The sequence below is a fragment of the Lissotriton helveticus genome, chromosome 1_1, assembly GCF_964261635.1.
Source record: "Lissotriton helveticus chromosome 1_1, aLisHel1.1, whole genome shotgun sequence".
NCBI lineage: Eukaryota > Metazoa > Chordata > Amphibia > Caudata > Salamandridae > Lissotriton > Lissotriton helveticus.
In genome coordinates this window covers 345161120-345177514 of record NC_136057.1, presented here as the reverse complement: position 1 = coordinate 345177514, position 16395 = coordinate 345161120, and the positions used below count along the sequence as shown (strand labels likewise).

Genomic DNA, 16395 nt, shown 5'->3' with positions numbered 1-16395 from the left:
GTAATCTAATCATCACATTTAGTATCCATATGACATATCTTTTTGTCAAACTTCTCTGGTTATATTATACCCCTAAATATGGTGAAATATCATAGGTATAGAAATACATGTTATGTAAAATATTGATATGCATGGATAGATATTTATATAAAGGAGGAGACCAGGTGGCCATAATAGTAAACATGCCTGACTATTGAGTTGATGTCAAGTAGTTTATGTTAGAAGAGGCCACTAACAGACACCCAAACGCTTCTTATAGGATATTAAATTCCTGGTGGGCTCAGTCCTACTGACAAATCACAGAAGCCAAAAAACGGCCTAAATGGGCCAAGGAACAGCATACCTTGAATAGGATGTCAGATTAGAGTTCACGTGAAGCCAAATGGTGCCTCAACACTTGTCTCATTTCAGGGTCGTGGACCTTGGTCAGCGGACTCGATAATTCTCGCTTTGGTGCTTACTCTAATCAGGGGTTCCACTCGGCAACTCTGGGCATTAGCTTGCCTAATCTCCACAACGGCCCCACCAATTCCGGGGATGCCTGGCTCCACCTTGGGGACTCCCAGCAAGGGACCATCCCACAGGGAAAGCCAGGACGGGTTCCCCAGAGTTATACAGCGCCGGGACGCCCCGTTGCTGGGGCAGCTGTGCGCTTTACAAGTATACTACATTTACATTTACATTTCTTCAAGACCGTACATCGACATAACAATGTCTTCACACAATAATGTGGTTCTATAAAAACACAAGACCAGGATTAACGACTGATAATAAAATCCCTCTCGTTGACACTACCTCTGACTCTATGAGTCCAAAGAGCAACAGTGGCTATATAAATCAAACCTACTTGTTTGTATGTATGTCACACAGACATTCGATACAGCCGGAGCAGCAGTCTGTTCAAATCGCGTTCAACTAGTAAGCAGTTTGTCTAAATACAATATTTGGCTGCAACATACGATAACAATAATCTTAGCTGAGGGGCTTATCACGTCAAGCCTCAATCAAAACACCACAGTGTTTATAAGACCCTCATGGCCTTTAAAAATGATTTGCTCGCATATCGTTGTAACAGTTTCTGTATGAAGATACGGGGAAGGTGTCTCCCGATACTGCGGTATAGTATCCGCCTACAGATGGATTACGATGTGCCCAGACCCCTAAACATATGATAATATACCTTATTAATTCAACAAAGATCAGCGGTGTCCGAAGGATGACACAGATAGCGGAAACACTTATAAACACTTACTTGATTGATATCCTATATTTTCTTAGGGATATCAAGCCGCCAAAAGACGCCAATATGAGCCGGTGGATATACATCAACGTGCCAACGCCTTACGCTTCCTAGCACCAACGTTACTGTTTAATAGAAATAAGCACGTCAGTCTAACTATACACACACATATTATGTGTCTAATCCTCACTATGCTAACTTCACGTACCTTAAAGTCTTAAATAACAGGCAGCCGCATGGTCCATATCTCTCGTTTATTCAAAGGGGACACCTTATCGTTTTTGGTATATAGTTATACGCCGCCATAGAAGCGTGGAAGATTCAGAACACCGGTATCTAGAGTGTTGCGCCATAGACAAAGACTAAAATGCTAACCCGCCTCATAATGGCGGAAAGACAGAAGAAAGACTGCCGAAATACTATTGCCGCCTATCTCTCAAAGCTTGCAATAGGCAAATAAGATCTATCTACTCAAATGACCGCGGGCATTTATGTAAATGCGTACGTGTTTGTGATTAGAGTTTTTTCGTGTTTTTTTAGAAAATATATTTTTTTTAAACTGACACGATCTATAGAGATAGGTACAAGATTAGTACACCATAAAAACACGGACACTGAAGACAGATGAAGATAAAGTCTTTCTGTTTCCAAATATCATCGTACACTAATCTATCTCCAAATATGAGCAACCAAAATAGCAGCATTACGTTCAACAGAGCCAAATATATAAAAAAGTAACCCTAGTTGGATTTCGTTATATGGACATATTTAGAGCAGAATACCCCGAACCAAACGTTTATAATTCATTATATAGACTTCACTGCTACAGTCACCACTATTTACAAACAGCATTAATAAGTGGCATACGATTGTATATTTCTTTATATCAAATATACTGAATGGAAACTGATTATGAAACCATCAGATGGCTCCAACAATGCGTTCCCACCACTTGAAATCATTCTCTCCATGCTTATTTTCCAGAAAATGAGGCACCAGAGGGGCAGTCAGTTTTTTCGTTTTAATTGCAGAAGGATGCTCTTGAAATCTAGTTCTGGCCTCTCTGCCCGTTTCCCCCACATACGCTAACCCGCAGGGGCACAAAAGCAAGTAGATAATATCTTTGCTCCTACAATTGTTGTGGGTTCTGCTTTTCAAGGTAACTCCAAAAAACTCACTGCCCCTCTGGTGCCTCATTTTCTGGAAAATAAGCATGGAGAGAATGATTTCAAGTGGTTTGTGTTGGAGAAAGTTAAAATTGGAAAAAGAGGTGGGAATTTACATAATGTGCGGAATGCTCGAGAACAGTGGTATATTTCTGTTCCTAATACTGTTAGGAAAGGATTGAACTCTAGGGAGGAGTGGGAACGCATTGTTGGAGCCATCTGATGGTTTCATAATCAGTTTCCATACAGTATATTTGGTATAAAGAAATATACAATCGTATGCCACTTATTAATGCTGTTTGTAAATAGTGGTGACTGTAGTAGTAAAGTCTATATAATGAATTATAAACGTTTGGTTCGGGGTATTCTGCTCTAAATATGTCCATTTAACGAAATCCAACTAGGGTTACTTTTTTATATATTTGGCTCTGTTGAACGTAATGCTGCTATTTTGGTTGCTCGTATTTGGAGATATATTAGTGTACGATGATATTTGGAAACAGAAAGACTTTATCTTAATCTGTCTTCAGTGTCCGTGTTTTAATGGTCTACTAATCTTGTACCTATCTCTATAGATCGTGTCAGTTTTTAAAAAAAAAAAATTCTAAAAAAACTCTAATCACAAACACGTACGCATTTACATAAATGCCCGCGGTCATTTGAGTAGATAGATCTTATTTGCCTATTGCAAGCTTTGAGAGATAGGCGGCAATAGTATTTCGGCAGTCTTTCTTCTGTCTTTCCGCCATTATGAGGCGGGTTAGCATTTTAGTCTTTGTCTATGGCGCAACACTCTAGATACAGGTGTTCTGAATCTTAAACTCTTCTACGGCGGCGTATAAATATATACCAAAAACGATAAGGTGTCCCCTTTGAATAAACGAGAGATATGGACCATGCGGCTGCCTGTTATTTAAGACTTTAAGGTACGTGAAGTTAGCATAGTGAGGATTAGACACTTAGGGGCCGATTAGGATGGCGGACGGACTTGCGTCCGTCCGCCACCCTTGAGGAGGAGGGAACGTCCGCAGGGGCTGCGGCGTTCCCTCCGTGCTGATTAGGATGTGACCGCCAGGGTGGCGGTCACATCCTTTATATTTAACATTGCGGCGGGTGCAGCTTCAAGCTGCACCCGCCGCAATGTTAAAAAAGCATGTGTTACATTTACATGCACAAAGCGGCAGGCACCGCACGGTGCCTGCTGCTTTGTGCACGCAAATGCAGGGGGGTACCATAGGTACCCCCCATGTGCACCCCCCACCCCCCATTCACCCAGGGGGCCCGCAACGGGCCCCCAAAGTGAATGTCCGTATGCTTTTCCATGGCGGAAAAGCCGCCGTGGAAAAGCAGTTTTACACAACCATCATAATATGGCGGACGGTGTCTCATAGACACCGCCTGCCATGTTATAGCTTTTCCGCCGCGGTCGGAAGCCGACCGCAGCGGAAAAGCGGCGGACGGAATTCCAGACCCACCAGCCATCCTAATTTGGCGGTGGGTCTTTGGTGACTCCGCAGAGGATTTTCCGTCTCCTCCGGGCCGGAGGTGGCTTCCGCCGGCCCGGAGGAGGCGGAAAATCCTCCATCCTAATCGGCCCCATAATATGTGTGTGTATAGTTAGAAGGACGTGCTTATCTCTATTTAACAGTAACGTTCGTGCTAGGAAGCGTGAGGCGTTGGCACGTTGACGTATACCCACCGGCTCATATTGGCGTCTTTTGGCGGCTTGATATCCCTAAGAAAATATAGGATATCAATCAAGTAAGTGTTTATAAGTGTTTCCGCTATCTGTGTCATCCTTCGGACACCGCTGATCTTTGTTGAACTAATAAGGCATATTATCATATGTTTAGGGGTCCGGGCACATCGTAATCCATCTGTAGGCGGATATTATACCGCAGTATCGGGAGACGCCTTCTCCGTATCTTCATACAGAAACTGTTACAACGATACGCAAGCAAATCATTTTTAAAGGTACGCTTTGTCCACTAGAGGCCATGAGCGTCTTATAAACACTGTGGTGTTTTGATTGAGGCTTGACGTGATAAGCCCCTTAGCTAAGATTATTGTTATCTTATGTTGCAGGCAAATATTGTATTTAGATGAACTGCTTAGTAGTTGAACGCGATTTGAACAGACTTCTGCTCCGGCTGTATCGAATGTCTGTGTGACATACATACAAACAAGTAGGTTTGATTTATATAGCCACTGTTGCTCTTTGGACTCATAGAGTCAGAGGTAGTGTCAACGAGAGGGATTTTATTATCAGTAGTTAATCCTGGTCTTGTGTTTTTATAGAGCCACATTATTGTGTGAAGACATTGTTATATCGAAGTACGGTCTTGAAGAAATGAAAATAAGACAAGTGTTGAGGCACCATTTGGCTTCACGTAAACTCTAATCTGATATCCTATTCAAGGTATGCTGTTCCTTGGCCCATTTAGGCAGTTTTTTGGCTTCTGTGATTAGTCAGTAGGACTGAGCCCACCAGGAATTTAATATCCTATAAGAAGCGTTTGGGTGTCTGTTAGTGGCCTCTTCTAACATAAACTACTTGACATCAACTCAATAGTCAGGCATGTTTACTATTATGGCCACCTGGTCTCCTCCTTTATATAAATATCTATCCATGCATATCAATATTTTAAATAACATGTATTTCTATACCTATGATACTTGACCATATTTAGGGGTATAATATAACCAGAGAAGTTTGACAAAAAGATATGTCATATGGATACTAAATGTTATGATTAGATTACGCATACCAGTTCTAGGTATATTTATGCCTACTATACTGTTTTTATTGTTGTTATATGTTTTTTGTTTGTATAATTAGGTACAATCATCTAGAACCTAAATGTTTGTAATACATGTGATGTATAGGGTTATGTAATAAAATGAGGCTATGCTGCAAATGAATATAGGATGCATTAGATATGTTTAACAGATCATGAAAAACATTGTGTTTTTTAATATTACAGATTTTGAGGGATGGTAACCTATTTTCCAGAAGAAGGTGACGATATCTGTGTGGTTCACCGAAACGCGTCGATGCTTAAGGAGAAACACATTATAACTTGAGAGAAAACAGTTTTGACGCAAAGCCTAATTGTGCTCATCAAATTTCTTGTGTCTCCTTTTTTTACTAATAGGAATTTAACTTTTCCTTATATTTCTGTCCCGTTATAATGTATTGTGTGTGATTTTTTTATCCATATGTAATTTTAATGTATTCTGATATGTTTTTCTGATTTGGGCCATATTGGTCTTTTTTTAATTGTCTGCTGTACTTAATAAATTTGTGATATGTATTCAATATATTTAGGATGGTTGCATTGCCTTTTCTGATTACTACATATATACCTAGCATACTGTGACTTGTAAGTTGATTTGAGTAGGTTTACTCAATTTTATGTACCCATAGGGAACTTCTGTTTTTTGACAATTGTCTTCTGGCGCCAATTCCCTTTGGTATTTGGGTCCCTCTCTTTTGTTAGAGAAATGTGGTACTGTACTTAGCTATGGATCTCTTGCATTAACAATGTTTTCCCTTTGAAAAATATTATGTCATGAATGAATGAAAAAGATGCTTGCTAAAGCGCACTGCGGCCAAGCGGCTTCCTGGCGCTGGGGGAGTCAGATTCTACGGTGCTACCAAGGGACTAAACTGGGAAGGCCTGGGAAAAAAGAAAAGTTTTTAAGGCTTTACGAAAGGAGGAGTAGTTGGGAATGGACCGAATGGACAAAGGAAGGCTGTTCCAGAACTGGGGGGCCAAAACCGAAAAGCGGGTGCCACCAGTTCGAGATTTGCGGAGGCGGGGTACTTGGAGGAGAAGAAGAGATGAGGAGCGAAGGGTGCGAGTCGGGGTGTAGGGAGTGACTAAAGAAACAATAAAGAGAGGAGCAGAGTGGGTGTAGGCCAGAAAGGCTAAGCAGGCTAGTTTGAAGAAAGAGCGGAAATGCACCGGGAGCCAGTGGAGGGACTTGAGGACGGGCGTGATGTGAGAAAATTTGGGGAGATGGAAAATGAGACGGGCTGCTTGATTTTGAATTGCCTGTAGCCGTCGTGATTCGAAGGCCGGGATGCCAACATAGAGGCAATTCCCGTAATCAAGACGGGAAGTGATGAGGGCCATAATGATCGATTTAAGGGCAGTGGTAGAAAAGAAGCGGGAAATTTTTCGGATGAGACGGAGGGACAAGAAACAGGATGAAACAACGGAGCTGACTTGGGCATGCATGGAGAGGTCATTGCTAACCTTGATGCCCAAGGTACGAACAGAGGGAACAGGTGGAGGGGAGGGGCCAAAGGAAGGGGGCCAGTGAGAGGGGGACCAAGGATTGGTGGGACCACCCGTGAGGACAAGCTCCGTCTTGTCCGGATTCAACTTGAGATGGTTCGTGATCATTCAATCCGAAATGAAGATTAGGGTGGAACTAAGAAAGGAGGAAGAGTCAGGAGTGGACAGGTCAAAGATGAGCTGAAGGTCATCCGCGTAATTGTACACGGAGACCCCCAGCTCCTGAAGAGAAAGAATAAGAGGGTAGATATAAAGATTAAAAAGAAGGGGGGAGAGAGAGGAACCCTGAGAAACTCCACACACTAGAGGGCGGGGAGGAGCGGAGAATCCTGCAAGATGGACTGCCTGGGTTCTGCCCTGGAGGAAGGATGCTATCCAAGAGAATGCAACACCTCTAATGCCGGCTGCGCTGACACGGTCGAGAAGAATGGCGTGGTCAACCGTGTCAAACGCAGCCGACAGGTCGAGGAGCACCAACGCCTGGGGAAGGCCAAGGTCCGCCTTGCCCTTGAGCTCATCCAGAACAGCGGTGACAACAGTCTCTGTGGAATGGCCAGGGCGGAAACCCGCCTGATGGGAAGCTAAGAGGCAGTGTTCCTCAATGTGGGAGGACAGACAGGAGGTGACATGTCTTTCCAAAATCTTTCCCAGGTAGGGGAGAAGGGAGATGGGCCTAAAATTAGGGGGTAAAGTGGGATCCAAGCCCGGTTTTTTTATGATAGGGAGGACTATTGCGGATTTAAAGGAGGAAGGGACGGAACCAAGGGCCAGGGAGGAGTTAAGCAAGGTGAGAGGAGGTCCAGGACAGGAGGTGAAGAGAGTTTGAAGGATTCGAGCCGGGGCACAGTCAGCTGGGGAGCCGGACTTAACCTTAGCAAGCAAAAGAAAAAATTGATCATAGGTGATAGGGAGAAAATGATCCAGCCGCACAGGCGGCGGAGGGGGAGAAAAGGTAACTTGAATTTGAGAGACTGTGGAAATGTTGTTTTTGATGGCAGTAATCTTGTCAATAAAATAATTATTAAGAGTGAGGCAAAAAGACTGAGATGGGGCAGAACTGATATTTGTGCGGTCAGAGGTAGCAAGCTGCTTGACCAGAGAGAAGATCTCACGGGGTTTATTAATAGAGAGAGCAACCTTCTCTGAAAAGTAAGCTGTTTTGGCCGACACAATAGCTTTCTTATAGCTGTTCAGTAAGAGTTTGTACCTGGAGCGGAGCAAGGGACAGTATTTGCGTCTCCAATGGCGCTCCGAGCGCCTGAGACTGAGTTTGAGATCTTTAAGTTCACTCGTGAACCATCGGTTGGCGTCGTGAGGCCGGACAGATTTGACTTTCTTAAGGGGAGCAGCGATGTCACAGGAAGAAGAAAGCCAAGAGCTGATAACATCAGCTTGGGATTCAAGAGGGAGATCCGTCAAATCAGGTGCTGTAGAGGCCAGGGAAGAGGAAAGAAGTGCGAGGTCCGTCTTGCTCCAACATCGGACGGGCACATTCTTAGTGAAAGGGATTTTAACAGAGGAGGCGGAAAAAATACTAAAAGAAATCATAAAGTGATCCGACCAGATACAGGGAAGGATAGAGGGAAGGGAAATTTGGCGACGCAATGACCAAATTTGGTCTAGAATATGGCCCTTGTCATGGGTAGGGACAGTGATGTGAGGAGAGAAGTTCAGTGACTGAAGAGTGGCAGAGAAGTCTTTGGAGGCAGAACATTCTCTGGGATCGTCGGGCCAGTAATTGAGATCCCCAAGCAGGATTACAGATGAGTTGTTTACTGCCAGGGTGGCCAAAAGGTCCTGTAATAGGGGAACAAACTGAGGCATAGACTGGGGAGGCCGATAAACAAGCACAAAAGTGAGGGGATCAGTGAGATTTGTGGACCGGGCAACCAGAAAGTCCACATGAGGTATGGGAGGGTGGTCAAGAAGCTGGAATCTGAGCGTTGAGCGAATGATCATTGCCACACCGCCGCCGGCTTTGCCCGCCGGGCGATCCATGCGGAGAGCATAGTAGGTGTCATAATTCACTAAAATCTGTTTGTGCCCGAACATATTTAAAACGAGCTGGTTTCACATCTGTATTAACACCTCAAGTTGGCTTATTTCCCCCTGGTATATAGGAAAGGCTTCAGAATGTTGAACTATTCAGAAACAGGGAATTGTCCAGTTTGTCACGAATTGGAATGTTAGCACTCTAGTTGGTTATTAGAAAACTGAGGTGGAGCTACAGTAGACCACTGGGGAATCAATTTTCAGATTGGTGCTGTTGTTGAAAGTGTGTTTCACTCAGCCTGCCAGACTAATTTCTAATATGGATGAGGAGCATATTTGAAAATTTAGAGCAAATGTGTCAACACCTTAGTATTTCAAAGTACTAACCTTAATTTCAGTGGCAAAATGAAACCCATCATTTTATTTATTTACTGCTTTCTCAACTATTGGAAAAATGTCAATTCTACAGCTCCTATTCCAACAACATGGCAATCAGGAGTGCCTCATTTTCCCATGAAGTTTGCTTGTGGCTCACTGGCACTCTGTAGTCAAGCTGCAGTAGAGACTATGGAGGCACCGACAGGCTGCGGCTCCTGTTGAAGGTCATGTTTTACTTAGTATATCAGACATTGTCCTCTTATGGTTGAGGAACATATTTGTGAATTTTAGCGAGAAGGTGTCCTCATTTTAGGTTTTGGCGCCCTTAATATCATTTCCAGGAGAAAATTACATGCGAAGTCCATTTCCTCTGAGACATGGTTTATCAAATGCCATCAGTGAATAGGTATTTATCACATAGTGAAATATCCTTAGAACTCACCACAATTCTTAAAATTAGTATGCCACCCCCGGCAAACGATTTATACTATGGCACCCTATCTATATGTACCTTTATATAAGCCTAAAAACGTGGCATTCTCTAAAATGAATTTCAACGGTACAAAATGGCTGAGCATTATCACCAAAATAAATCCAACATCTGTGCTTCTTTTAAACTTTCACATAAATATTCCCATGAAAAACACACCATCTAACAAACTCTTCCGTGGATTTCACCCCAGATTTTAAGGGTCTGATTTACAATAGCAATATTATCCAAGGGGGCGGATACTCTCAGGTAGGTATTGGCTGGGGTGGAGTAGGGCCCTCAGCTTCACCCTCCCTGTCGCATAATATTGCTTAATTACTAGCTGGTCAGTCATATTACTGACAATATTTATATCAAGTTATTTTTAAAACCTTGAACAATGATAAGAAATGAGACCCTGAGAGCCATAACAGAGCAGTACAAAGTCAGTGGGAACAAATAATAACATAATCTCAAGTCTGATATACATAACTTTGTGTGTTGCGCATTTTCATGGTACACGTTTATTAAACTTCAACAGGTAAAAATGGGATTCAGTATGAAAAAAAATAAAGACAGTTTTTCTTTTCTCACAAAATAAACAAGACCAAGGCATTTCCTTACTCATATTTTTATATTGTGCTGGTGGGTGTGCCATGCTGCAGCGTGATCTCTGCTGAGCTGACTTTGTCACTTCTGACGCATGCAGAGCAAATGGTATGCCGCTGGCTACCTCTGTAAACAATAAGAGGTGTGTGCACCTTGTACTTCGAGTAGCCAGCCTGCATTCTCTGGTTCAAGGTACATTTTTACAAAGAAAAGGTTATAGGTTCCAGTGATTATCTTTAAAAGGATAACGTGCATGGCAGAAAACTGTGCTGTGTTTCGTTTCTGTAAATGTGTTGGGGCGGTGCCAAAAGGAGCATGCATGGGATGTGTGTGGGGGCAAACAGCAGACAGGAGAGTATGAAAACACCTGCACTCCCATGAAGTGTTGGAACAAAATGAAAAAGTAGTTCCTTAGTGTCAGCAGTAGAAGGGTACGAGTCATCAAATCTAAAGAATGGTAAAGAATCTATGCTCTATGGAAGGTAAAAACACAAAAAGATGAAGTAAAGTCATCAAATAAGAAGCAGGGAAATCAGAGTGACCGGAAAGCAAACCACTCTTGTTTGCTTAAATTAACATAAATGTGACACTATAGATTTAAATTCAGTGAAATGAGCAGTGGCAGCTGTATAACATTTTATTTTGCTTGTATAGATAACATGCAGAGTGAAGGAAATCTCTGTGGAGACCTTTCCTCACGCCCTTGTAGATGCCAGCTTACTTAACCTCTTGCTTCCCTAGATACTACACTAACATGGCAAGAACCTGCAGTGATATCATGGTGCTCTCACCAGAGGAGATGCTGCACCTAGGGAAATAAACAAACTCTAACTAGCTTTGGGCACTTCGGTTAGCATCCAGGTTGTAAGGGATCTATCTATCTGCGGTTATCTCTACCTTCTCTTAGGGCGACTTGCTAAAGTCCTCCAATTTCTAAAGAATATTAATTGTTTTTGCGGGGGCTGGTATTTGCAATCTGTACATAGCTGTTCAGTGGCACTATGTTTTGTTACAATATGTTACATCACGACACATCAGGTCATGTTGTGTTATGTCAGCTTCTTGCAAAAGCCAAGAAGAGAGTAAGAAGCTCTGATGTGTTGTGGGAGGTTGTTCAAGGCATTAGGTGCTAGGTATGAGAAGGCGCAGCCCTCTGCTTTGCTTTTTTGTATGTGTGAAGTGTGTGTTAGTGAGAGACTGGCTGAGGGGAGGTTCCTCCATGTTATGTGTAACTCCCTCAGCCAGGACTAGCTTTTAAGCTAATGGAATTCATTGTCCTCTGAATTGTAATTGCCTATTTACTCTGGGAAAAGTGACAGTTCAAGTCCTAGGACACAAAGTAACGTAACATGCTTTTAATGCATGTTGTCAAAAACAATTCTGCTTTAACATTACAACATACAAGAATGAATGTACCATAAACCCAAAGCAAGTAAAGCAGCAGATACCATTAACAGTGTCAAACACGAGAATTAGCAACAAATACTGAAAGACAACATAACAAATAATAAGGCTTAGAAGAATACCAAGGTGAGCTCACATGTGCCCTAACTGCATGACAGAGATTCACATTAGAGCAGCCAAAAAAGCTGTGTACCTACCCACAATAGTACCTAGCAAAGGGAAAGAGCAGGGGTAGAACTTGTAGGCACTCTCTACGTGCGCATGATGGTTTAGCCGGCTGTTTTGGGCCGGCCAAACAGTCATGCGCACTTAGCATGGTCTCCACCAGCTGTATTGCACAAATCTGGGTGGAGAACTTGCACAGGCTCCCACTCCCTGTCTGAGCGCCTAACTATGGCGCTCAAGCCAATCACAATGTTGCTGACAGCAGCATTGGAAATTGCTTAGGGGAGCCTGTGTGCTTCCAGCTTCTGGGACTCGTCAGGAAGAGAATCAGAGGAGAGACGACAGAGGAGAGACAACAGAGGAGAGACTGCGGGCCTGAAGAGGTAAGTGTAAATATTTTTTTTCACCCCTTCCCCTGACCCGCTACCCCTGATACGTTCCACCCACCACTGCCTGGCAGTGGTGTGGAGGGACTGTCAAAAAATAAATAGATAAAATAAAATCAAGTTTGTAAAAAATGTTTGTAGACCAAAAAATAACGCATTGACCATCAGGCCTCATGGAAGTTTTTTTTAAGGCAAATTGTCCACAAGAAAAATGCTGTCACTCATACTAGAGACAGCAAATAGACGAAGTAGGCTGACCTATTGCCCTATCTATGTGCGGTTCAGCAGTGGCAAGCAGAAGTAAATTGTAAATTATGCATGATGTATACATTACTTATTGTTTACAGATTTTTTTTTTTTTTACAGAAAAATAATTTGGCTAATCCCATGCCTAAAGAAATGAACTCATTGCCTACAAGATCGGTCCCAGGAACCTACCCTTTGCTCCGGTGGAAGCACTTGCCCAGGATGAAGAAGCGGCAGAGGTGGAGACGCCCACAGGCCGCGGTCTGGCACTGCTCCCGCTGGTAATTGATGCAGAGCCGGACAGCCGACAGCGCCAGCACCAGCCCCGCCGGCTCCAGCAGCAGGAAGCGGGAGGCCTCCTCCCGGAGGATGCTTGCGATGTGCGCCGGGGGCAGGGGGAGGTGCTGCGGTATCTCCGACACGGCCAGCCGTCCCCCGCGTGCACACAGCTGCTGGGTCAGGAAGGCAGAGACTGCCGGGTCGGACATGAAGGGCTCGTCGTCTGCCGGCTGCGAGTCGGGGGTCTCCTCCCACATCATGGTGGAGGAAATTGTTGCTGTGGGGCACTGGGCGAGAGTTGTGGGATTTTGTTCGAAAAGTGTTAAAATAAAAACAGAAATTCCCTTGTGCGTGACTCTTCTACTACAGTGAATAGGGCAAGAGTGAGATTCTGCTACCAAGGGTGGGACTCACGTCAAATGAGTGAGGTTGGATGCGTCATGTTTATTTAGGATTTTTAAAAAGCGCTACAAGTCACTACAGTCGCTATTTCAGAGCGCTGGGACAGAAAGGGGCAAACAACGCAATGAGGTGTTCGGTGTCCAGGAGGGCCTCATCGGCAGTCCTGCCAGACGTGCCAGTCACAGCAGGGCTCCATGTGACAGCTGGTTTTGACACTGTCTGTGGCACTCGTTCCCGGGGTCCACGGTGTATGTTCACACCGGGGGTCGCAGGCAGGGCTCTTGCCCGGGTCGCTGGGTGCCAGTCTTCTCGGGTGTTAGTGTAGTGAGTCTGCTTCGGGTCAGTTGGTCCTAGCTGCTGCTCTCGGGCGGGCTTTGCTCTCCGTCCCTGTATGCGTGCAGTCTCTCTCACCCTCTAGCTCCTCTACCGTCAGGGGCGGGGGAGTAGTTTCTTCTCTCGGCGCCTCCCATGCTATCAGGAGCCGGAGAAACGAAACTGAGCTTGGAGGACGGGCAGGAGGGGTGACCAGGGGAACGACGCTGAGACTCTGTCACAGTTCACGCGCCCATGAGAGCAGTCAGTGGAGTTCGAACCCTGCGTCATGATAAGTAACAGGTGTGTTTTACAGGCAACAAGCAAAGTCACGATGCAAATACATTACGAAAACAAGTGCCACGCATACCTGCAACTAACTGCGCCAGCAGTCAGGTCCGGACTGGGAGCCCAAGCAGCACTGGCAAATTGTGTCAGATCGCCCCTGCCCCCCAGCAAGCGCAGCAGCGTTCCTGACCACTACGTGGGGGTTTCTCACCCAAGAACATTTGGGTTAAAAACATTGTGCATTCTACAACAAGTTAATCTTATTCTTTATTGTAACTGCTGAGACTACCGTGCTAATTACGATTATTCTGATACATAACATTTACATACTGACTGTACATAATTAATAACCTTTTATCATAAAATATCAACATCTGTGTGTGACTACACTTTCCGTATTCCAATGTGAGGGTTCTATAAAGAACCCCTTACAAATAAGTGTTTCCCTGGCAGGGTGGCCTGACAACACTCTGAATATGGGTGAGCCTATCTCATCATGGGCAAGAGGCACCTCTATGTTCTCCTTTTCTCCAAAGGGGGCGTGGCACACATTACCCCCTGGGGCTAAGGAGAGTGAAGGAGACGTGCCCTCTATCTCCCAAATGAGAAGGTTCACAACACCAACACCTCTTATCCTTCTTCGGCCTAAAGCGAAGGGGCACATGTCCCCCTCTGACTTATGCACTGCATGTCTGGATGCATAGTGTGTGCTGAGGAACATCCTTGAGGTGGAGAGGAAGGGAGATTTGGTGCATAGAAGAGTAAGTGACACAGTATCAGGACTTGCACCTGGCACCCTCCAGATAGTGATGCAAACCTTTCTGATGTGCTCACAGAGCAGGGATATACACACAGCAAGAGGTGGTGGATAGAGGAGGTGAGTCGTGGATGTCAGCAGAGGTAACAACTTCCCCAAACATCATAGCTGTGGCTATATGTCTAAAATGGACTCCAGCATGTGTAAAGGCTGTACAATTTAGAATGCTCACACTGGCTTCCAGTTTCTCCCTCCATTCTAACAACTGATGTTACAGCAAATTCACATGATGTACCTCTGTACAAGCACCAGCTCAAACACATCTATTCTTGGTGTTCCAGACACTGCAAGAGTGACCAGGTCAAGTATCAGCTGTGCCTGATCAGAGCTCAGACCTTGCAGATTTAAGGAATTTTATAACAGGGGTGAAATGTCCACCTCAGATAGCCTAGAAAAAGGGACCCTTACCACTCAGGCTCTCTCAAATCATCGACCTACCTATATCGGGATTTCAGTGGGAATCAACCTATTTGAAATACCCGGGGGTTAGGTTACACAGGCATAAGTAAGATTTGTTGGACGGGAACATGAGTAGGGCTGTTGCTGCTTTCCAGGTGGGAATGCCCTTCTGGAATACGCTTCCATTGTCAGTAGCAGGAGGAGTAGCGAATGCAAAAATGATAGTAATGCCACATCTACTGTACTCAGTGCTTAATTTACCACATTACCTGGCAGCACAGATGTAATGGATTGCGAGATGGTTGCATGCCAGAAGTAACAATCAAACCTGTACAGAAAGGGAAACACAAATCCTCGAGTGACCCATATATACATGAGCACAGTCCCGGGCACATGTAGTGATGGTATGATACAGGTGTGAAAAGTCTCGTGCTAATCACAATTGCAATGGTTGCACTCCAAGGAACCAGTGCGATGAGTGAGGCGGATGCGCCTGTAGGAGGACAGGGGAGAATGGGAGGTATTATTACGAGAAACAAAGTGATGGCTTGAGTTCAAGCGGGAATGGGCAAGGGTCGCTTGGGAAGCAGATTACCTGCCAGAAGACTCAGAGGAGGCCGGAAGACACATGGCACCCGTGTAATCACCCACGCATTTGAGTGCCTACACAATTGCACCATGTCACTCCATGCAATATGTTTTCCCCGTGCATTTGTCATGATGTCTATACCATGAGAGCTTTTTTTTAGAAAGAACAAGATGCCAACCCCACCACGTTTCAAAAGCTCGTAATTCTGAGCAAACAAATCGAACTGGATTCCAAATTCGTTCGGTATATTTTATTTATACCCTTTACTTAGAAATTTTAAATGTTTGGACACAAATAATCCTCTGTTAGAGAAAGACACTCAACATATACAAATATACAAAAATCATATATACAAAACTGAATATTAAACAACCAAAAATGATGTTATACACCTTAACTTGTTAAATGATTGACAAACAAACAATCCTTTGCACATGTTCAAAAAATGACAATATTTACAATTCAATGATAGAGACACGTTCAAAGAAGAAATCGAAGAACACAAAACCATTCAACATATTAATGTTGACCAGAAATTAACCCTGTGTGTTTCATGTATCAATCTATTCTGCCGACGCGTTTCGAATCCGTGGAAGAAATACACGGAATCTCATCAGGGCTCAATCAATGGGATTCTGTAAGTTGATCAGGAGCAGTTGTCGCGATTGTCATGTCACGTCACCACTTTGCGAGACAATGTTATCTTAGACGGGCATAGAAGCTTCTCTCTATCCACGTTAGTCAATTTGTGTAGTCTTTCAGCCTGGGAGCCTTGCGTGTAGTGGGGATCCCTGATTCATTACGGGCAGGTTCGAGCGTCGGGCGGGTGAAGAGTTCGGGTACCGCCGGAGAATTAAAGTACAGAGCGATAATGCTAGCACACGCCGGCTTCTTCTTAAGAAACAGTGCGGCCAGGCGATAGAAGCATCCACATACAAGTGCAGAACGGC

The 16395-nt window shown here is 44.3% G+C and overlaps 1 protein-coding gene across 11 annotated transcripts in view; it reads right to left on the bottom strand.

The window, feature by feature from the left end:
• The window catches only part of LOC144807664 (protein mono-ADP-ribosyltransferase PARP12-like), a 393804-nt gene extending 380212 nt beyond the window's left edge, over positions 1-13592 (bottom strand). For all 11 annotated transcript variants that reach the window (XR_013606379.1, XR_013606384.1, XM_078673300.1 and 8 more), the window contains exon 1: positions 12552-13592. Coding sequence is in view for 9 of the 11 variants with exons in the window: in XM_078673300.1 (XP_078529426.1) it covers positions 12552-12898 (347 nt within the window). In the remaining 2 variants the exon portion in view is untranslated. The remainder of the gene's footprint in view (positions 1-12551) is intronic.
• Positions 13593-16395: the final 2803 nt, after the last annotated feature.